This window comes from Pinus tabuliformis, chromosome J, assembly GCF_031772625.1.
Source record: "Pinus tabuliformis cultivar Carrire ecotype Pingquan chromosome J, CPIR1, whole genome shotgun sequence".
NCBI classification, from domain to species: domain Eukaryota; kingdom Viridiplantae; phylum Streptophyta; class Pinopsida; order Pinales; family Pinaceae; genus Pinus; species Pinus tabuliformis.
In genome coordinates this window covers 289,142,474-289,166,067 of record NC_142295.1, presented here as the reverse complement: position 1 = coordinate 289,166,067, position 23,594 = coordinate 289,142,474, and the positions used below count along the sequence as shown (strand labels likewise).

The 23,594-nt window shown below is 32.1% G+C and overlaps 1 protein-coding gene across 1 annotated transcript; it reads right to left on the bottom strand.

Moving 5' to 3' along the window:
* Nucleotides 1-6,916: 6,916 nt before the first annotated feature.
* Nucleotides 6,917-9,427, bottom strand: LOC149226914 (putative 9-cis-epoxycarotenoid dioxygenase NCED5, chloroplastic). Its single transcript, XM_089377633.1, has one exon. The coding sequence runs from the start codon at nt 9,290-9,292 to the stop codon at nt 7,388-7,390; it is 1,905 nt and encodes a 634-aa protein (XP_089233759.1). The 5' UTR covers nt 9,293-9,427; the 3' UTR covers nt 6,917-7,387.
* Nucleotides 9,428-23,594: the final 14,167 nt, after the last annotated feature.

Genomic DNA, 23,594 nt, shown 5'->3' with positions numbered 1-23,594 from the left:
ATGGAAAGAGAATGGGCCTCCCAACGACAACATATTTCCAATATAAAATTTGCGGAAGATTTGGTTGATCGGGTGCCAGATGTTGGGCACACTCAAGGCTAGTTTAATCAATACATGTACACCATTGATTTGCATTGGCATATGAAATTCCTCCTAGGCTAAATTCCGATGGATTGTTTCGAACAATGGATTGATATCTTACACTCTTTGGAGCACCTTCACTGTCACTTGAGGGACATAGAATAATGCATGGGTCATATTGAGCGATAGTTGAGCATTCCTCCACTGGCAGGAAACAACCTTGACAACACTGAAGACCGTATTTAGGTGGATGCTACTGACTCTGATCCCTAGGCTTAGCTATGCCATGTTGTAGCCATTTTGTTTTTGGATTATCTGGTTCTCTCTCGAGGCCAGCCTAGCTTAATTTTTAGTATATACACTTTCTAACTAACTATTTTTTAAAGTATGATCTCACATGGATTTCTACAAAGAGTGTAATTTTGACTATGGTGTGGTCTCCCTAGTGAAAGAGTGAGCAAGAATTTCTACAATATCCATGTAAATCTCAAGTTTGATGACAAATCAATATTTACTCCACACACAAAAAATATATATTTGAGGGTGTTAAATTCATGTATGTATTTATTTTTTGTAAGTAGGCTAAGCCTAGGTTAGGGCCAACTTGTTTATTGGATGGAAGAATGATCTACCCACTAGTGAGATGTTATCACTAGGATGCTCGATGAGCTTGGATGCCCCTTGGGATAGTTTAATTCTTTGAAAAGTGGATTCCATCATCAATCCCTCCTCATAAGGTTTGAACCTAAGACCTAGTGGGCACTAAACCCCACTCAAACCAACTGGTCTACATCTCATGGGTAAATTAATGTATGTATTAAAAACAATAATTTGAACAATGTAAACTATTATTTCAACAAAAAAAATTATGGTTGGATTCAGAGGATAACAAATAAAAAAACTTCAAAATCATAAAATGTTTAGCCTACTTCTAATAATTAGGTCTAAGTCCATGACTATTTGACCATATTAATTGAATTAGAATAATTAATGATAATTTATGTCATGTCGACATGTAAGAAGCCTACATATAAATAGGCTATGAGAGTTGCATCTATTTTTTTGGAATTTTGAAATAGGAAACTTCCTCTTTGTGTTGTGTGGGTGGGAATTTTTACACTTCATGAAATGAGGCATGATTAATAGAGAATCTAGGGTAACTATCAAAATTCCGCAGCAATGGTTGAGGGCATTATCTCATATTATATATCAATAATATCTAGATCATGCATCCAATGCAATCCACATGCAATCCCCCTAAAGGGTTACCTATTAGATAATCTATATGTAGGAGCTTCGTTCGGATGCATCAACGTAGTCGAGGGACCATCTCTAGCTTTAAAATGAGGCTCAACAAGGACTTTTATAAATGGTTTGGTTCATAGCAATTGAATTTCTTTTGTGAAATTTCTTAAGGAGTTAGATTCCAACCTTAATATTTAGTGGCATGTCCTTTTTCCTAGGAGAAATCTTAGCCTTGGGATAGACATGCTTCAAATGGCATGTTGCCTCACATATTATACACCCAAATGTTTTAATTACATATGTAGACCCTAAACCCCATGAGAGTCATTCCACTTTAAAATAACCTACTCCACACTCAAATCAAATTCTACATAAACATTGACATTTGATAACAATGCCCTTGAAGTTCTTATTTGTACGAGACTTTAAAACTTGTCTCAAAGCACTATTAATTTGTTCTTACAATAGAGGAATCCACAAATAAAGAGGTAGAAAAAGAAGGTTTACTATCCACACAACGGATGTAATAATAGGCATGGTTGCTAGATTAAAATCTAAAAAGCAAGATGTAAGAATGAGGCCAACTTACCCACAAATCTTAAGCCCCTCCTTTAAGGCCTTGCGATAATCATCATTAATACACAATAAACAAAGTTTTGGACCAAATATAGACTGAGAATGCAATGGTTCGTGTGGGTTTAATCCATTTGTTGCGAGTAGAGGTTGATGCCCATGACTTGTTACATATGTAAATATAACCACAATATGAGTAAATATGAATGGCGTCATTAATCTATGACGCATGTAGTAGTAAAATTAGATTTAATTTTCATAATCCATAATGAAAGTTCTTATGGAGGAGATTGAAGGGGAAGAAGAATTATTTTGAACAATGTCTTTAAGAGATCAAGAGCTTCAAAAAAGGACAAACGACATAATGCACTACCACATATACATAGCAACAAAAACACCTCAAAATCTTTATTAATGCCATCTTCAACGAGTAATTTATACCTAATTATTTATAAGCAAAGAACATACATGGTCAATAAAAATGTCCCTTTTTAATCCCATTAGAAATGTCCCTTCTTGAACTCCATTTAACATTATAAATCAACAATAAAATTCTAGATGGTGGTCTTAAATAAACTTCCTAAACTTACTTTATAGAAATAGTGATTCTCTTATTAATATAATGCTTGATTGTTAAATAAATATACCATACTTTCTCAACCTTTCCTTCCTTTACAAAATATATATATATATATATATTTTCCGCATTTTACCTTTTATAAAATATACTTTACAATTTTAAAATCTTAATCCTTATACCAATGAGCGTCTCGTTAGGGATTATATATAGATATAATATTTCTCAGTCACTCCTATATAGATGTATATAATAATCTTGCATTTAAGAGACACCTGAACTAGACTAAAATGAGTATATTCATTTTTTAAAAGGGTTTGCAGACTGTATATATACACACATCATCTCCCTCGTCATGTTCCATAGTTTGGAACAATTTTTAAAAAATTATAGTTTAATCCCATACGCAATAAACCATGCAATACGAGTCATATTAAATAGATATAGTTAAAACAGAGAGTAGGATTCCTACTTGGATATCCTTATCTTTATCAATAAAAATGACCACCTCATTGGCCCATTAATGATAATGTCTTAAATTATGACGAGCATTAAAGGAGATTATTATTTTATGTCTTCTAAATATAAATAATTATTAAATTATAAGCTCCAAAGTTAGGTGCTCGTATCCCATATACGGATCTAAAGTTAGGTACTCGTATCGCATATACGGATCTATATATATAGAGGAAGGACTTTCTAGAAGAATTAGGTTGAAGAAAAAAGGGGTCAAGTTCCAATCTTTAATCTTTTTAAAATAAAAAGTGAAGATTATATAGGGGAAGTTGCGTAAGGTTTACATTTAATTATTGTTATTATAATATATTAAAATAAAAATAAAAAAATTAATTTTTCATAATAAATTAATAAAACTATATAAAATATATATTTGTAAAAGTAAGAACAAAAAATTATTTATTTAATATTTTTATTTTATTACAAATTTGACACTTTTACCAATTTTATATCTTTTAAATTTAAATTATATTTTATTAAGGTCTAGCTATTTTACATATTTATATATAAAAGAAGGTAACCCGCACATGTACTTAGTCTTTATTAGTCTTTATTTTTTTCTTTGTTCACATAACAAAAAAGCATACACGTTTTTGTCCCTTTTTAAATTTATCTTCTTCTTTTTTCTCCTTATTAAATTAAAGCACTTAATTTGAATTTGAATGCATAAATAAATAGTCGGCAAGAATTTTCGCATGGATAAATTATAATATTAAGTTAAAAAAATAATAATTTAAATTATAAATATATTTGGAAATTTTCAAAATATTATTTATTTTATAATATTATAATATTAAATTTTATTCTATAATATTAAGTTTTAAAAAAATAATTTAAATTATAAATATATATGAAATTTTTTAGGTTTGATCTTTTAAATCTAGATTTAAAATAGACCTATACTAGTATAACAATGAATTTATGGTTTAATTTTTATAAATAAATATTATTCATTATAATTATAAATTTAATAAACTTTACTTTTATTTATAAAGGATAATTAATTTTTAATTAAAAAATTGATTAACGATGAAGTAATGTATAACTATATTTCACTTTTATAAATGTTATTTATTATTGATATTGTTTCAAAAAAACAAATTGCATTACTGATAATAAAAATATATTAGCCTTGAAACCAAAATTATTAGGTAGTATGTAAAATTATGGATAAATATATAAATTTAATAAAATTTACTTTATATTTTTTAAAAAGACAATAATTTTTTAATTTACAAAAATTTGATTAATGGCGAAATAATATATGAGTAAATAATTTTTATTTATTTATTTATTTTCATAATTAATTATATTTCATTAAAAGTTATATATATATATATATATATATATATATATATATATATAAAAAATATTTTATTTTTCTTAATATATTGACTTTAATTGTGAAAGATGAAGAAACTTTTATAATGGATTAAGATTTAATTTTAATATGATTAAAAAATTCTTTTTAATCTAAAGATTGGTCCAATAAAACACACCAATATAGAGTACAAATAAGTGTCAAGTCACACTACTACACATATGAAAGTGAAAGTGACTAATACTATTATATATACATAAGTAAACTTTGTATGCACATAAGTCAATCATTATGTTCTCACTAAACATGGAACACATGACATTACCATGTAGAATTTTGAACATATAAAATGAACATATAAAAAAGTAATCAAAATAGTGAACATATAAAAAAGAAATCTAAGTTCATCATTGTGTGAAACTTTGAACACAAGAAAAGTGGAATGACATTACCATGTAGAATTTTGAACATATAAAAAAGTAATCAAAGTAATGAGCATATAAAAAAAAATCAAAGTTTATCATTGTGTGAAACTTTGAATACAAGAAAAGTGGATCAAAGATTTTCATCGTGTTTTTCTTATAGTGAACATTTTGACAATTTGATAATTTTCCCTCATACATAAAAAAAAATAAATTGATCTTAGAGATCCTAATATATGTATAAAGAGAAATAAATTGATTTTATAGACCTTTTTGTTGTAAGAGACAAATATTTCGAGAAATATATATATATATATATATATATAAAGAAAAATGAATTGATTTTATAGAAATGAATTGATTTTACAGACCTTTTAGTAGTAAGAGACAAATATTTCAAGAAACAAACAATTTAGTAAAAAGGAGTAGATTAAAGTAAAGAATTATTTTAAGTTATAGTTGTTTATTAGAAATTTTACAAATTTCTTTTAAAGGTTTTTTTACTCTCAAAATTTATAATATATATTCATTTTAACTTTGAAATTATTGGATATTGAAAAGATTAATATAACAACTAAAATGCATCTCTCAATACTTAAAATATACCTAAAATATTTTAAATTAAAATGAAAAATAATTTTATAATGATATGCTTCCATTCCTTTTAATTCAAGATATATATACACCAATCATGTGATTTTGATTTTAAAAGTGCAATATATACTTGCATTTTTAATAGACTTTTTAATTTTGAAAGTGAAATATTCATATTTTTATAATATACTTGTGTAAATACAATATACATATACTTCTATTCTTTTCAATTAGTATGCATAAATATTCATAATTTTTAAATATTTCAAAAACATAAATTTTATGTTATAATGGTAAAATATTGTTTTAATTAAAATTTAATTTTATCAAAATTATTATTAACTTATTATTTTTTTATGAATAAATACTTTTTTTGGTATAAATGATTTAATCTAATTTATAGATGAAATAGTCTTTTTCAATAGAATTCACCAAAATCTGATAATACAATTTCAAGAATTTTTGTTATTTAAAATATATTTTTGAATAAATAAATAGATTTAACACCCTTGAAAACCCCTCTACCACTGGAATTATATATAAATGGATTTAACACTCTTGAAAACCTTTGAAGCATTCGAATTTTTAAGTATGCATATTTACACTTTTAAACTCAAGTTTATTATATATAAAAGATTTAACACTCTTGAAAATCCCTCGATTTTAAACTCAATTTTTTAAAAATCTTCGCCTAATTTTGATTCAAATTAACGTAAAAAATAATCGTAAAAAAGATTATTTCATCTATAAATTAAACTACGCCTAATATATATATATATAACTACAAATATATTATACACATATTTATTATAATAAAATATTATAAAAATGTATTTATTATTAATTATAACTTCAAGAATTCAAATAGAAAAAATAAGAACATTTCTCCTAATCCCTCAAATACATAACTCCATCCAATTAAGTTAAATTTTTTATTACCTCCTCACTTTTTTTTATATAATATATTACATTAGATCTATTGTTGTACAATTTATATATTGTTGTGCAACAAGTAAATAGGATAAACATTATAATTTTTTTAAATGCAATTATTTCATTCAAAAAGTTCCAATTAAAGATATATGAATCATACTAAGAAAAAATTGGTATGTTCCTCAATTTGATACATCCTTTCCATTATTTTTCACTATTCGGAAATATATATACACAACCGATTTGAGTGAATCGGCTCCCTCATGCATTGGGGGTGCACGTAGTCAAAATAATTCGACAAATACTCCGAAGTGTCAACGAAACAATCTCAGACAAAATTACGTCGAGATAAAGGATGACATATGAAACCCAAGTAACTCACGCTCACCTGACTACAGGACCCCTCAAACGTGTGGCCCTCTCATCTGCTGCTGGTGCTCAGTACTATAGCTCTCTGAGTAGAATCAATATCGGTTCGGCTTCTGACGGTACAGACACCAGACTGATTATCATGAACCGAAATCACATATTTAATCTACTTAACCTTCGAAGTTGCAGAAAATGAAATCTTATTGCCATTGAAATTTACAGAAAATGAAGAATATGTTCAGAGATCCATAATCCAAACACACCACATAATCAAAGATTATCAGATTACACAAACACTGGACAATGGAGATATATTTACATGATACAAGGAAATACAGTAATGAGGGCTAGAAATTCTCATGGGAAAGAATCGAAAGAAGCCAGCTGAGCTCGAACAGATGACATAAAGCTTCGAGCTGGACTCCTAAAATTGTGTATGTACTATACAGGCGAAAGAAAATACGAACTTAAATGAATGAGATCCGGGGATACTCCTCGGCATCCCTCTGATATCTCACTCAAATTTACACCAGGAAAGAAAAAAAATGGGACTGAAAATTGAGATCATGGGTTCTGCTACTATATACTAAATAGTATTTATCCTCCTCAGGCCTCACTGAAACACAGTGTGAAGGCCGGGAACCTGCAGAACCAGCTGTGGTAGGGTAATTAAGAGAATCAAGAAAATAAAGAAAGTACAAAACCAGGTGTTGTAGGGTAATCAAGAAAGCAAGAAGGGCGGAAGACAGCGCGTCTTCACGGCACCTGCTTGGCAAGCTCTTCAGAAGTGATGAATGTGCCGTGGAATCCGTATGGGACTCTGGACGGCAGCTTTACCGTTGCCACGGGTTCCAGGGTCGGAGATCTGGCGTCCAAAATAAGCAGCTCCGACTTCGAGGTCTCCTCGTTGTGCATGAATGTGAGGATGTAGCCATCGTCTTCCGGCGCCGCAGGATCCGAGGAGCGGGGAACAAAGAATGGCTCGCCTCCGTAACAACCGGGGCTGTACATGATTTTCCCGGCGACGCGCTCTTCCAGGGTCCCCGTCGAGTGCAAATCGACTTTCGCGATGCCGGAAACCTTGGGCCAGGGCTCCGCTATGGCTAAGTAAGCATATCTTGTTTTCCGACCGAGGAGATTTCGGTTCACTTGCCCGGCCTCGAGATTCATCGGCGTGATCTCGCGTCTGGTGGACAAGCCGGTTTTGAGATTGAGCCGAATTTCCGACAGAACACTCCGCAGCGCGCTGTCAGATTCGTTGAAAATGGCGTCCGGCGGGGTCATACAGGAGCCGATGACGACAACCTCGTCTTCTCCTTCTTCCCAGGCGTTCCAGAGATGAAAGCAGAAGCAATCCGGGACCTCGATCCATTTCAGCTCACTCTCGTCAGAAGCATATTTGGGCAGAAGCCCGAAGCGCGGGACCTTTTCTTTGTTGTGAATAACCGGAGAACCGCCTCTGATCATTTCTTGGAGCCGGAAAACAACTTGCTGATCAGGAACGACGACATAATTCTTTGTGATGGCGAAATCATGCATCATTGTAGGCTCCTTCAGCGAAATTGTGACATCGGGACTCTTAGTTCCGTCGGGGCGGACCATGAAGTACTTGAGATAAGGCTTCTTGATGATATCGTAGCTCAGAGCGAAGAACTCCTTGGTCTCGGGATCGATCTTCGGGTGCGCTATCATGGACGAATTGAGCTGCTTGTCGAAATCGTAGCGCCCGACAGTGTCCAAGTCGCCGGACTCTGTCACTCGAACTGCATAGGGCAAGTCGTCTTCCGACATTGCTAGCAGCCGGCCGTTAAAGAAAATGAGCCCCGCATTCGCCACGCCCATGCCGTTCCACATGTCCACGAGCCCGAAGAGGCTTCTTGCAACATACAGCCCGAGGCGCGCGATCCCGGAGTGGCCGTGGAGCTCCCCGATGGCCTTTGGATACACGGCGCGCCCGATCTTTTGCTCCTGGCTCAGGCGGTGCGTCCGGGTGAATCTGCTGCAGTAGCTGGCGATGCCTTGCTTGAGCTTCACAGCATGAATCATGCCGTCCCCGTCGAACAGGTGGTGCCCGCCGACGGGCTCGAACAGAGGATTTGCCCCGTTTCGGACATAGACACCTTCCAGGCAATCGGGAATCTGCCCGACGACCTCCAACTCGTGCTGCACGGGACACTCTGCGACGGGGGCAAAGTTGCCGCTGATTTGAATTTCCGGATCCGCACTCTTTGGCAGAGGGATTTTTTTCTCCATGCTGGCGATCAAAGAGCTCTCCACCGCGTCCAGTGCGGCGGCGGCGAGTCTCTGGATCGGATTCCAGTCACAGTTGCCCTTTTTGCGTGGCAGACCGTTTCCTGGAAAATCCTCGGGCCTAATAGACTTTGGCTTCGGCTTCAGCTCGGTGGCTTGTAATTGGCCGGGAGAGGCGACATAAAGATCCGACGAGAATGTCGGCTCCGGTAGCCAAGGCCTACAGCTGTCGATCTTCTTGGGCCGCTCAGGGATTGTAGCAAAATGCGACTTTACATCTACTCGAGAAGGCTGAGTGGAATTTTTACATTTATCAGCAGAAGAATGAAACCGCGGCCGAGGTCGCGAGGTCGATCCTCGTAGGGTACCAACGCTTGGGATATCTACAAACAGTCTTCCTGAGCAACTCATTTTTTCATAAGCAAGGCCACTCTTTCTTGCAAACCCGAGAAAAATTCTTGAAGTCTTGAATTCTTGAAGTAGCAGAAGAAATTGGACTGAAGCAGAAGAGGATTTTGGAAGAGGAAGTATAGATTTGGAGAAGCTAAGTGGTCGATGGCGGGAGCAAGGGCAAGGCGGCCTATTTATAGCAGGGAAATGGCCTGTGGACGTTGCTCACGTGGCAGCCTGTGAGAAATTCCGTTGAATTGTGGCGAGCACTGAGTCAAACGTCCAACTATTTCCCGGCAATGTCCCAGGCTCCAGAGAACCTTTGTCCGTCGTGCTGGCACGTGGGTGGTTTGGGGGATGGAATCCGAAGAACACGACTGTGGAAATGCAAACCAAATTCCACGCGGTAAAAATGATGGATGGGAATGCCAACGGCAACTGCGCAGGTTACGCGGCTTGGGGGCCCGCGAACGGAACAGAACGGGGGACGGAAAGAGCGCCGCTACTTCCGCACGGACGAGGCGGCGTAAAACGACGTAAAAGAGTAATTATTGTTTTTTATATCATTGTTACCGACGCGGAACAATGTTTTGGCTCTTGTGAATTACGGAGGCCATTTCAGCATTAGATGCTTGTATCGTAGCATTACATGCTTTCCCTACACGGAAAATGCGCGCGGGATACACGTAGGCAATGCTTCTACGTAATAATTGGCCTCTTTTGGCTTTGCTATTTAATTTATTTGTCATCCATACGTATGTTGGGGATAATAATACCAATTCTATAATGTTGTATATGTGTACACTTTGCATGATAGATGTTGTTATGTTACATCAATAAGCTTTAGTCTAGATTCACCATATTGGCACTTTCTGTCCTTTTTTTCTTTAAAATCTATTTTTTCTTTTCTGGTGAGAGTTTGCATAATTTATTTGGTACAAGAAGTTAACATTATTGTTTGTTGTATGTGTGAATCGAAGAGTTTGCATGGTTTACTTGGTACAAGAAGTTAACGTTATTCTTTGTTTTCTTTTGTGAATTGAATGTGTTTTGGTACTTAATTCACTATATAAATATTATTGATAACTATTTTTTTTATTTAACATTTATATAAATAAGTAATATTGAAACTAATGTAATATATTTGAGTGTCAATTTTCTCTTCTCTGTTATAAGGTTGTTTATTAATAGTTAGTTTTTTTGAGGTTTTGGATAATTTATTTATTATTTGAAATGACGGTTAAAGATATAAATACAAAATTCGTAAAATTAGTTATATTACATCAATCATTTCTTTTATTTTGATAAGGGTCATTTTGATGACTAACGCCAATGAGTTTGATTGGTTCACTTTTTATATATGGCATGTAGTGATAGTTGAATAGGTGAAGAGACAAGATTGAGAACAAAGAAATAAATCACTTATTGTCAATTGCCTTTTTTGTTTCAATGAGTTCATTAGCTAATAACCAATTTCTCATTAGTTTGAATAATTCACTTACAATTTATTTTATTTGGGTGAGGCTTGAACAAGTGAAGTGGTGGGATGGAAACCAGCCCAATGAATCACATAATAAAATTCATTTCATTTATTCAATGAGAGCCATTGACTAATGACCATTTTTTCATTAGTTTGAATAGTTCACTTATCATTTATGTTGTTAGTTGAGGCTTAAATAAGGTATGGCCGAAGAATTTGATGTAAGCTTTCGTCTAGATTCACCATATTGGCACTTTCTGTCCTTTTTTCATTAAAATCTAATTTTTCTTTTCTTTTGAGAGTTTGCATAGTTTACTTGGTACAAGAAGTTAACATTATTGTTTGTGTGAATGGAAGAGTTTGCATAGTTTACTTGGTACAAGAAGTTAAAATTATTGTTTGTTTTTTTGGGTGAGTTGAATGTGTTTGGTATTTAATTTCCTATATAAATATCATTGATAATTATTTTTTTATTTAACATTATATAAATAAGTAATATTGAAACTAATGTAATATATTTAAGTGTCAATTTTCTCTTCTCTTTTTAAGGTTGTTTATTAATAGTTAGTTTTTTTCAGGTTTTGGATAATTTATTTATTATTTGAAATGATGTTTAAAGAGTTAAAGATATAAATACAAAATTAATAAAATCAGTAATATTACATCAATCATTTCTTTTATTTTGATAAGGGTTATTTATTGATGACTAATTTCAATGAGTTTGATTGGTTCACTTTTCATATATGGCATGTAGTGATGTAGTGATAATTTAATAGGTGAAGAAGCAAGATTGAGAACAAAGAAATAAATCACTTCTTGTCAATTGCCTCTTTTGTTTCAATGAGTTCATTAGCTAATAACCAATTTCTCATTAGTTTGAATAATTCACTTACAATTTATTTGGGTGAGGCTTGAACAAGTGAAGAGGTGGGATGAAAACCAACCTAATGAATCACATAATAAAATTCATCTCCATTGCTCAATGAGGGCCATTAACTAATGATCAATTTTTCATCAGTTTAAATAGTTCACTTACCACTTATGTCATTAGTTGGTGCTTGAATATGTGAAGGGGAAATATTAAAACCAACTAAATGAATCTCATACTATAAATCAACCATGTTCTTTTTTCCAATGAGGGTCATCCACTTCTGACCACTTTCTCATATGTTTGAATACTTTGACTACCATTTGTGTCACTAGGTGATGCTTAAATTGGTAAAGAGGCATGATTGAAACAAATGAAATGAATCTCATAATGTCGATCATGTCCTTTGTTTCAACTAGGGTCGTTTGTTCATTATGAATTTCACATAGTTTGAGTAGTCTGCTGATTATTTATGACATTAGGTGATGATCTTACAAAATAAGAAGTAAGAATGAAACCACCTAAATGGATAAGATAATGTTAATTGTTCCTTTGTTTTAATGAGGGTTGTTCATTTATGCCAATTTCTCAAGAGTTTGAATAGTTTTCTTAGCATTTATGGCATTAACTAATGCTCAAATAGGTAAAGAGGTGGCATTAAACGATAAAAATGAATTGCATAGTCTTACCCATCTCCTTTATTTCAATTACAGTTGATAACTGATAATATAGTCTCAAACATTTCCTTTGATTACGATTAATCATTGATGACCAATTCTCATGAGCATAAATAACTGGTTTAGTTTTAAAGCATTAAGTAATGCTCACATAGGTTAAGAGGTGGGATTCAGTGATATTGGGACTAGTAAAGTGAAGTGCATAATGTCAACCATCTCCTTTATTTGAAGTATCATGGATAATAATTATTTAAGGGCACAATTTACCCAATTCAAATTCAGTTTTGGACTTCACAAACTTAACTTTTCACACTATATTGACTATAGCATAAACTCATTAAGAGTTCAAATCGATAATAATTCTTTAGATAATATAGAAAACGTATCCATAGTTTAAAGGGAATATGTCTACTCATTCTCATTACTCAAAATATAAAACGAATATACATAATTAAAAAATGTACACATGCACTCCACTTTTACTCTTACATGACTTCTATAATTCTAAATCTCTATAACTTAACATTGGTTAACCCAAATTAAATAATAACATCATTTTTTATTAAATTTACTTATCAATTATCTATTATATCCAAATTCTTCATCTTCCTTTTACATTTTTTCTTATTCAAATTAGTTTTTAAATTTATTTAAAACTCTTTAAACCCATCCATACTACTTTACCTTTATGGTCGTGACCCTTTAATATCCTAAAAACACATTGTCTTTATCACACCTACTCATCGTACTTCTGATATACACTTTCTATTATGCTTTAATTTCAATATCTATCTCACACCTCTTATGTTATTTTGCCACCTTTGTTGTACCATCATTCTTTAATTTCAACATATATCCCACCTCTTTTATCGCACTTTTGATATACACTTTCTATTATGCTTTAATTTCAACATCTATCCCACCCCTCTTATGTTATTTTGCCACCTTTGTTGTACCATCATTCTTTAATTTCAACATATATCCCACCTCTTTTATGTTATCTTACCACTTTTGTTGTGTCATCATTCTCATTTATCACTTTAAATGCACTTTCATACTTAAAAATATTTCACATGCTTCTAAATGCACTTTCATATTTGAAAATATCTTAAATACTTGTACAATAAAGATTTTTTATCACTTTGGTTTGGACAACGACCATAACCATTAGATTTTTTACACACAATTAAAAAAAAAAATAGATAGAGTACATATTTTATTAAGATAACTATAGTCATTATTATCCATCTTTACAATTAAATGAATTAATATAATTAATTATAATCATTTTAATTTAATATTATTTATATAAATTTAAAAAAAATAATTATTATAAAAAATTAAGTAAAAACGATATATTATAATACAAAGTTAATAAATTAAAATAAAATAAAAAATATTAACACTATTTTTTAATATAAAATAAAAAACTAATAGTAATAATATAATATTTAAATTAAAATAATAATAATTTAATATATTAAAAAAAAAAAAAACATCCCTAAAAAGAAAGACAAAAAAGAAATATACACGGTAATTAATTATGAGATACTTTCTAATTTTATTATTCACCATTACACACATTGAATCATCTCATTATACTATTTTCAACCACCATAATACTAGTCTTTAAATAATCTTTGTATATATTGTAATTATTTTAAGTTAGTTTTATGTTCAATAAAATTGTAATTAAGATGAATTTAATAACTTTATATAGTTATTGAATTTAGATAATTATAATTTTTTATTATAATTTAGATAATTATAATTTTTTATTATCTAAATAATTAAATTTTTGAAGATGAAGAGATTAATTAAATTTAATCAAAATTTTGATATTTGAAAATATTAATTATATCTAATGTATAGTGATTAAAAAAGAACATAGAATAATATGCTTTGCGTACAAGGTTTATAGAGAAGCCTTGCTTCACTACCAAATTGAAGAGCTAGTATATTTGAGAAATAGAGATAAACTCTTCTATTTTAAAAATTTCAATTTGGTAGTCTTCAATACTTTTAACTTTCCCATTAACATGCTACTTAATCCCAAACTCGCTATCTTCTCAAAAATATATATATATATCATCTTAAAAACATTAAAAAATATTATAATCCTTATTACCTTCATTATATTGTCATTTTATCAGGTATGGATTTTTTTATAAAAATTATAAATCAAAATTATAAAAAACAACATAAAACTTTACTATACATTACAATGACTTAACATTACACTATTATCATTTCACTATACATTTTAAAATTATAACTTAATAATGGAGCCTATACATTTTAAAATTATAACTTAATATGCTCCATTATGATCATTCTATTTTGTATTAATATTTTTATAAACATCACAAATCAAAATTCTACAAAATAACATAAAATTTCAGTAAACATTAGGTCACAAACCAACAACAAGTCACAAGGTCATATCATGACATTACCAAAAATAACAGCCTAGACGTTACTCTCACGAAATCTCCACTTTGTGATTTAACTTGAAATGATTTCCTCCATCCCCTGGAGGAGTGGAGTCAGAATTTATGTCCATGGTCATTGTAGGTCGTTAAAGGGTGGGGTGAGCAGCGGACAATTACAAGACATTAGAATGGGTGGTGGGCAACTCGCCATCTTTTTTTCCTTGCAAGACTCAAAGACAGCCACATAAACATGATCGACTACAGCAATTAACTACCAAGTGCTCGCTTTCTGAATAAAATAACATGCCATGTTGTTGCGAGTGTCCAGGCATGTGGTGGTGGAGCGTGACAAATTTATTATGGAACCTCTATCACATCACTGGCCGCCCACCATGATTTTCGTGGAGATTAATCACACAAAACCCCATAAAGTTGCTTTAGTTTAAAGCGTTCCCAACGGCTGAATTAATAAAATATCTGCTCTACTGCATCGATGTGGACTCCTTGGCTTTTTAGGTAATCATCTGTGCATATCTTCACCAACACTTGGCATCATCTCCATGCAGGGAGGGCAACATAATCACTTCAACGCACCACAAAAGGAAATCCTTCATATCCACATGAGAAGGAACCCAAGCACTAACCTAATAATTATTTTCCCTGTGTTCATCCGTTCTCTCTTAAATAATCAGCAACAACGAGGTCACCTCGCACATTCATGTCTTTACAAATATCATACTGTGCATTTACTAATGTGGATTTCTCTGTTCTTCATTTTTATATTTGCAATATTGGCCCAAAAAAAGGCCCAACAACATAAACATCTATACTTTTGCAATGTTGCTTCTATCTGCAACATAAAACTGCATTGTGCCATTTTCAAACCTATCTCCTACCTTCTTGGATTGCTTGACCACCCACTCTTTCGATTTGAAGGTCTATATTAGAGAAAATGGGTGGCTCAAATTAATTATATATATATATATATAATATGTAATGATTTTTATGCAGATCCATCTGAAGGAGTCGCTTGTTTATTTGGCGACTGAGCATGATCGTGATGGACCCAAAGAGAATTGAATTAGGCAAACCCATCGGAAGAGGTCGCATGTGTACATGGCTCAACATAATGAGCATGATTGTAATGGACCCAAGGAAAATTGACCCTGAGTCTCTTGAGAGAGGACTAAAGACTTAGTAGGACCCAAAGAGAATTGAATTAGGCAAACCCATCGAAGAGGTCGCATGTGTACATGGCTCAACATAATGAGCATGATTGTAATGGACCCAAGGAAAATTGACCCTGAGTTTCATGAGAGAGGGCTAAAGACATAGTGGGGACTTCAACTAGTAAAGCATTAGAGACTTAGTGGGGCTTCAACTAATGTGAGAGATATTTTTGGAAAATTTATTATATTTATTTTATTATCATTTTTCTTATTATTATTTTTATTATGTTGAAGGTATATAATATTATTGTTTTTATTATATTGAAGATTATAATTATGATATAGTTTATTTTGTTAAATTATCAATTTTTAATAATAATGTTTTTAATCTATCTTTACATTTCTTATTATGACATTCAACTTATGTTATTATTCTATAGTTTGAAAGGGATTAATGACTAAAAACATGTGCTTTAATGTAAGAAGTTATAGGTTAAAATCCTTCTTCATCAACTCAATTTATTCCTATGTAACTTTAGAGTTTTCAATGTTCAACAATGCTTTGTCTATATTAATTAATGCTTTGTCTATATTAATTAATGCTATAAAGACTATAGAACGAATTTGAGAAATTTCAATTATTATAAATAATAGAAAATGAATATTAAAAAGGAGAACATTATTAGTGTTAATTGAAAACAAACTCTTATTTTTAAGTTATAATGGTAATGAATAAGATTTATAACATGATTTTATTACTTGTTATATAGATCTTCATTTGATAACATTTTTTTGATGAGAGGTTGATAAAAAATGAAAGAAATAATAAAGTTTTTATATAATCTTATTAAATAAATAAAATTTAGTGTTGCAATTATCTCATTATTTAGATGATAAACTTATAATATTAAATATAATGCAAACCCATTGATAAGTCATCCTTTGTATCTCTCTTATCTCCTTATTAACATTAAAAATCCAATTTAAAAATATACTAATATTATGTATCTTTGATTGCTACTAATTATATTTTTTGGAGGTGATTATTCAAATTGTTCAATCAATCTTAGGAAGAAATAAACAAGTTAGAAGGCCTAATATTCAATGAGACCCAATACATTCAATCTCATATGTATTACCATGAATGAAGTTTATATATATATATATATATATAAAATGAGAACTCGAATTTTTGGAGTGTGGAAAATTTTAAAAGCTATTTCATAAATACCACATAATATGGCTTTTGAGACTTGAGCAAATGAATTGTTCACCAAATCACTTGAGTTAAGATTTTTTTGACAACAATATTTATATTTTAAGTAAAATATATATTATATTAATTTGGCTAAAGTGATTATTATAATTAGTGTATGAATAGTATTATTATATTTTTTCATTTATTTTAAATTTTATTAATATTAGAAAGAATATAAAATGCATTGTTAAAAGTAATCTTTTAAAAATGACTCAAATTAAATTAATAGAAATTATCATTACTATTTATGAATCTATGTTGAATTTGATTTAAGATATGATTTATGAAATAAGGTTTATTTTTCGAAAATTCATTGGATTTAAGTATTGAATTATGAGAATGTGACTTTTTCATTATAGAACTTTCCAGGAAATAATGTTTTTGCAAAATTTTCTTTCTAATTATTTTAAACTTTTTAAGAAAAGAATTAGAAATAATAAATTCAAAGGATGACAACCATTGTAAAGTATTCCTCTAGAGAAAGGTCTAAAATATCATGTTAACACTCAAAACCAACAACATCAACTTAGATACTTGGCCCTAAACTAACAACATCAACTCAAATTCCTAACACTCCATGAAATTGGTGATGTGGATATGGCCTAAAAGCCTTTCCATCTATGCATATAGTTATGGTCAAATACCTATTTAATGGTGAAGAGGTATCATGAATAAAACAATTTAAATTTGGACAAGGAAACAATACCTTCATCCAATATAAAAGATTAGGGTGTATCAAGTCAACTACTTCTATAAGGATGATAAACCCCTTGTTTCGGTGGTGAAGAGGCATCATGGATGAAACAATTTAGATTTCGATAAGGAAACAATGTCTTCATCCAAATTAAAAGCACGATAAGGAAACAATGTCTTCATCCAAAGTAAAAGCATCAAAGAGTATCAAGTTAATCATTCTTCTATAGATGATACGCCCCTCCTGAAGAGGCATTGTGAATCAAACACTTTAGAATTGGATAAGAAAGTAATGTGTTTATCCAATTTAAAAACATAAGGGTATCAAGCCACCTATTCATGGATGAATTACCCCTCAACTGATTTAAAAGAACTCGAAAAGATGAGGGAAAATCAAATCTTCAACTAATTATTTCCAAAAACAAATGTATATCTTTAAGAAATAATTTTAAATATAACTAAATTGCTTATCAATTTTCACTACATCATGCCCATGGGGTGTAGAATAAATGGTGATGTGGTGTACTGTTAAGTCAATCCATAATGTGAAGGTTACCGGTTCGAAACTCTGTGGGCAAAAATCTTGTCATGTTAAGGGCTAGTGTGGAATAGGCTAGCTAGCATCCTCGAGTGACTTTGACAACTTAAATGCTCCTGGGTCGTGATTTCTCAAGCCACAAATCAAACCTAAAGTCAAACTCAAACAACTTAACCAAAAAAAACTTTCATTACATCACTTCAATAATTATACTCTTCCGAAAACAAAAAATCATACAAATAGATATCAAAACTTAATTCTCTTAACTTTGTTAGGATAGGAATCTCAAATATCTTTTTAAATAATTTATCTCTTTTCAAATTAATACATATCTAAATATTCAAATATTCTTATTAATATACATATAAGAGTATGAATTCTTTATATATAGTCTTAGCAACTTATATGGTTCTCCGCCCAAAAGTTAACAATTAAAGATGCACACTTATATGTATGTTTAATATTCCGATGCTAACCTTCATGCCTTTTAGGTCCAAAACTTAGACATCGTCAAAACGGTAGTAAAACAATCCTAGAAAGTATCGTTCATTTCTTTTAGGCCCGAGATACAAGGCTCATCAAAGCGATAGTCAAAACCCTAAAGGTAAATGGGAGGAAATCTGCCTACTTTTGGTATGACAAGAGGTAGGTGGAAAGGAATAATGGATCTAGCCTAAATCTATTTGGCATAATGGATCTACCATTTATCTATTTGGGAATATTCCTATGAAGGATGGAAAGAGTATTTCTAGGATTAGAAGAGTATATGCTAAAGTGTGGTCAGTACAATTAATGATAGACAGATGTGACCAAAGTAAAAGTAAAAGGTTAACAGTGAATACTTAATGTCAAAGACAAAGAAATCTTCTCAAAGACCAAAAAATCTGACTCAACAACACTTACCAAACAAGGAATGTGATGCTTAAGAGACCCCTCAAGATCTAAGCCTATTCTCTTAGTGACCTACTTTTGATTTTTTTTTGGGTGTATTTCGTTTTTCAACCAATACCATAGTGTCATAATTCCCTTTCATATTGAAAATAAATTCATGAATTTCTTAGTAGGTAGTTATGAGACCACTATCTTTCTCAAAGACCAAAAACTCTGAGTCAACAATACTTACCAAACACGGAATTTGATGCCTAAGAGACTCCTCAAGATCTTAATGACCCTACTTTTGATTTTTTTGGTGTATTTCATTTTTCAACCAGTACCATAGTGTCATAATTCCCTTTCATATCGAAAATAAATTAATGATTTTCTTAGTAGGTAGTTATGAGACCATTACCTTGGAACACATACAATTTTTTTAAAATAAAGGTTAACTATTACAATCATCATATATATCTTAAGGCTTTATTTTCTATTATTCATATGTTAATCAATTTTTGTAAATAAAGCCAATAAGCATAATTTAATATTATTTATATAAAGAATGTTAATGTCATTAATATTATTAATAAATATTATTTATATTAAAAATATTAATGTCATTAATATTATTAATACTAAATATAAACATAAAATTTAATTTTAATGTAATTCATAGATATTAATTATTCACTTATCAATTAAAATATCTAAATATGAAATGAAAAAGATCAATATCCAAAACATGTAATTGTAAAGTGTAGCTCATAGCAAGATTAGTTTCTCTCAATCTCTTACAGTAGGGATATAAAGATATGGAAGAATTGCATTATCCCCGATGGAATTACTCATTTGTAGCAGAGATAACCCTAAAATTTTTAGGAGTAATAATAAAGAATAACATTTAAAAAATAAAAAATAAAAAATAAAATACTTACACTAGAAAAAAAATCAACTCTAGTGCAATTACATAGACATAAATTAAAAAATAAAATATTCAAAATATGCAATAGTAAGTTTGGCCCATAGCAATATCAATTTCTCTTACAAGAGTGGTGTTGGCAACTATATAAAGGAATAGCAAGCATAGAGGAACCACAACCCCCCCTGTTGATCCAGCTTTATGAAGGAATGGAAAAAAAGAAGGGAAATTGGAAGAGCAAACATTGTACATAGATTAATCACAAAACTATTCATCTATTGCAACTAAAAACCAAAATACAAACCACATAAACAATGCTCATTAGATCGAACAATTTCTAAACTAAGAGATTGTTGTTGAGAAGATATCTCAACAACACAATCCTCGCAACAAACCAATCTACCTATTTACTAATGTAAGCATTATTTCCAAGTCCCCCCTTTAATGCTTACATTACATTATTACAAAGATTAATACAGAAAACACAAATTATAGTCACATATGTCTGACCGGTCTTCATCAACACTCATATCCACTATGGAATCTCACAAACACTTCTCTTTCTTCACTATCTCATCTTCGAGCTGTCACTTGAACTCCATTTAAAACATAAACGCCTCTGACCATCTTTGACGAACTTGCATGATCAACAATGCTGACATACTTTATTCTGCCAAATTACATAGCTCGTTGTAATTGTTAGAAAAAGTAGCCAAGTAATGAATGATCTTATGGACAAGCCCCCATCTGTTAGATGACATAGCTCACTGTATCTGACAGTTATCTAGGATAATTGTTTGGGTACTAAATGTGTTCAAAATTTGACCATGCAAGTTGACTTGTCTCACACACATGGATCTCAAAAAAATAACATGTAACTGACGCTCTTGATGCCTGAAGCACAACAAGACTCATTGGCGTATAACATACTCACACAATTAAATTAGCAATCTATTCACTCAACACTGAAGAACGCCAAGAACCAATAGTTGGAATTATGAAAAATTGTTTAATAATTGGTTATGCACTTTACACACAGAACTAAAAAACAATGAAACAACAAAACCAATAATTACTCTCCTCTCAACAAAAATGAATCACCTCATCCATATGGTGCGTTGTCCAATTAAATACAACTAAGTTACTCAAGCCACACTACACGTAGAAGCAAATAAAAGAAATGCTAACAAATATGTTATGAAAGTATCAATTCTCGGTCGCAAGACATGTCAAACAGCTTCCCACGAGGCATTGATACCAGACTTATTACATCTTGCTAGTCCACAAATAAATGGTAGGGTTACCCAAGTCTTGGCAATATTTTCCACTGCTTCTAGGTCATGGGTGAGGCTATGGGAATGGTAAAATTATTCAGGTGCTATATATTACTTTGAGAAGAGGACATTTCTTCAAACACATTCGTGTCTGTCAAAAATTTCCAATTCAACACAAGCATATTTCCCATTTACCTATTGCTAGTATGCAACAATTCTGTTGTAGCGGCTACAACCACCCTCCAAAATATTGGCTCACATGCAAATTTCAGAGCCTACCATGGATCTTGTGATTGATCGTTCCTTGGTCACTTATTGGTAAGTTAATGATCTGAAGCTCCCCTCCTTGATCCTAAGAGTTGTTCACGTTCTCATATTTATGTAGTAGGTGTAATATTTGGGCATGAGGATTATCATTTGTCATACAAAGGGAAGTTTTTTATGCTTCATGGGGAAATCTTTGTGCATATGAGTTGTACTCATTACATAGACATGTTTCACACTCACCTCACACACTCTTGTCACAAAGGTTATTGCATCAAGCAGAGTATGTTTTATATGTTCTGGATGGTCTTTATTGTATCACTAAGTGTTCAAGTGTGGGATCACAGTTATAGTTCTATCATTCTTCACATCAGTTCCATTGATACCACACTTAGCCAGATTCTGGAGTTTCCCAACAACCTAACCTCATCCAGCTTTTCGGAACTACACACGTCACTTCTACAACCCTCAATCTTTTTCCCTTACTTTCTAGAACTGTGCAATGCACAGAGACCCCAACCTCCCTTGGCATACAAAATTGTGCAGTGGTTTTCTCCAGTGTCCTTCCCTCAGCCGAAACCTAATGTCTCCAGAAACTACACAGTATTGTCCCTTAGTTGCCAGTCTACCTTGCATCGAGAAATTGCGCAGAGGTTTCCTATCAAGGCCCCATATTGTAATAGTGTCTTAAATTCAAAAACTACACAATGTTGTCCTCAGCTTTCCAGTCTGCCTTGCATCCAAAAACTACGTAGAGGTGTCCTCCTAGGACATCATCCCTGCAGCAGTCACTTCTCGCTGAAACTGCGCAGATCTATCTCTCAGTGACCATAATAAAAGATCACATGCTAGATGAATCTCAAGGAGTTGAGGAGAAAGACCAAGGAGCTGATTTATGATAAAATATCAAGACCGCATGCAAACTTTGTTGGATGCATAACCTTTTGGAGGGTAAGTATGGTAAGTAAATCTCATCTTTTGAAATACATCTCTTAGTGTAGATTGAAGTATTGTTGATCATTTTCATATCATTCTATCTTCAATGACATGCATGAAAGTCATTCCATGTGTGTCCTCTATGTGTCTTGCTCCCTGTCGCTTGTTGGACCAACAGTCGTCTTTTAGCATATTGATTGCTTTGTCATGCTTGTGATCTTGTTCTAGTGATTTTGAAGGTTTGTCTTTGTGTGCATGAGTTGTCTTCACTTTGTGAACATCAGTCACACTCACACACAAAGTTGCAAGCATGTTCACACAAGTGTCGTCACGGTCATTTGAAGGTCTATCTCAAGTGTCGCACTTGTCACTCTTAGCTTTAAGATAGTCTCACTGAGCACATGTTTTTTCTTGTTGGTCTATGTTGTCTTGTCGTCAAAATATGCTAAGTGTATGATCACATTGTCAGTCTGCAAAAATCTACTCGACTAGACAACCACCTTCAGTCGGACCTTGACTAAGCTTCACTACGTAGTCTCAACCCTCAGTGACCCTAATTTGCTACCCAGAAAGCACTGCGCAATCCTGGAAGTGAGCAGCTTGTCTTCCTCCTAGAACTGTGCAGAATTTGCCTCCAAGCTTGATCCAAACCGTGATTGTCACAAGATCAATCATCAAGCCTCCCTCTAGACTTCTGGAAACCTGCACTTCACTGAGGTTCGGGCCTGCACTTCTCTCCAAAACTGTGTAGACATGCCCAGCTGATCCCCTTGTTGCGTGCCCCACACTGCCTTTAGAAAATGCACATAAATGATCAACAAGGCCTATGTTTCCTTGCTCTGCACTGTCTCCAGAAATTGCGTAGTCTCGTCCAGTAGGTCCTCTGCTGGCTTGCTTTGAACTGGCTCAAGAAACAATAAATAATTCCCAGTTGGTATCCCT

What these genes read in the sequence shown, in the direction of transcription:
- LOC149226914 (XM_089377633.1), bottom strand. Translation starts at nt 9,292, where the DNA reads ATGAGTTGCTCAGGAAGACTGTTTGTAGATATCCCAAGCGTTGGTACC.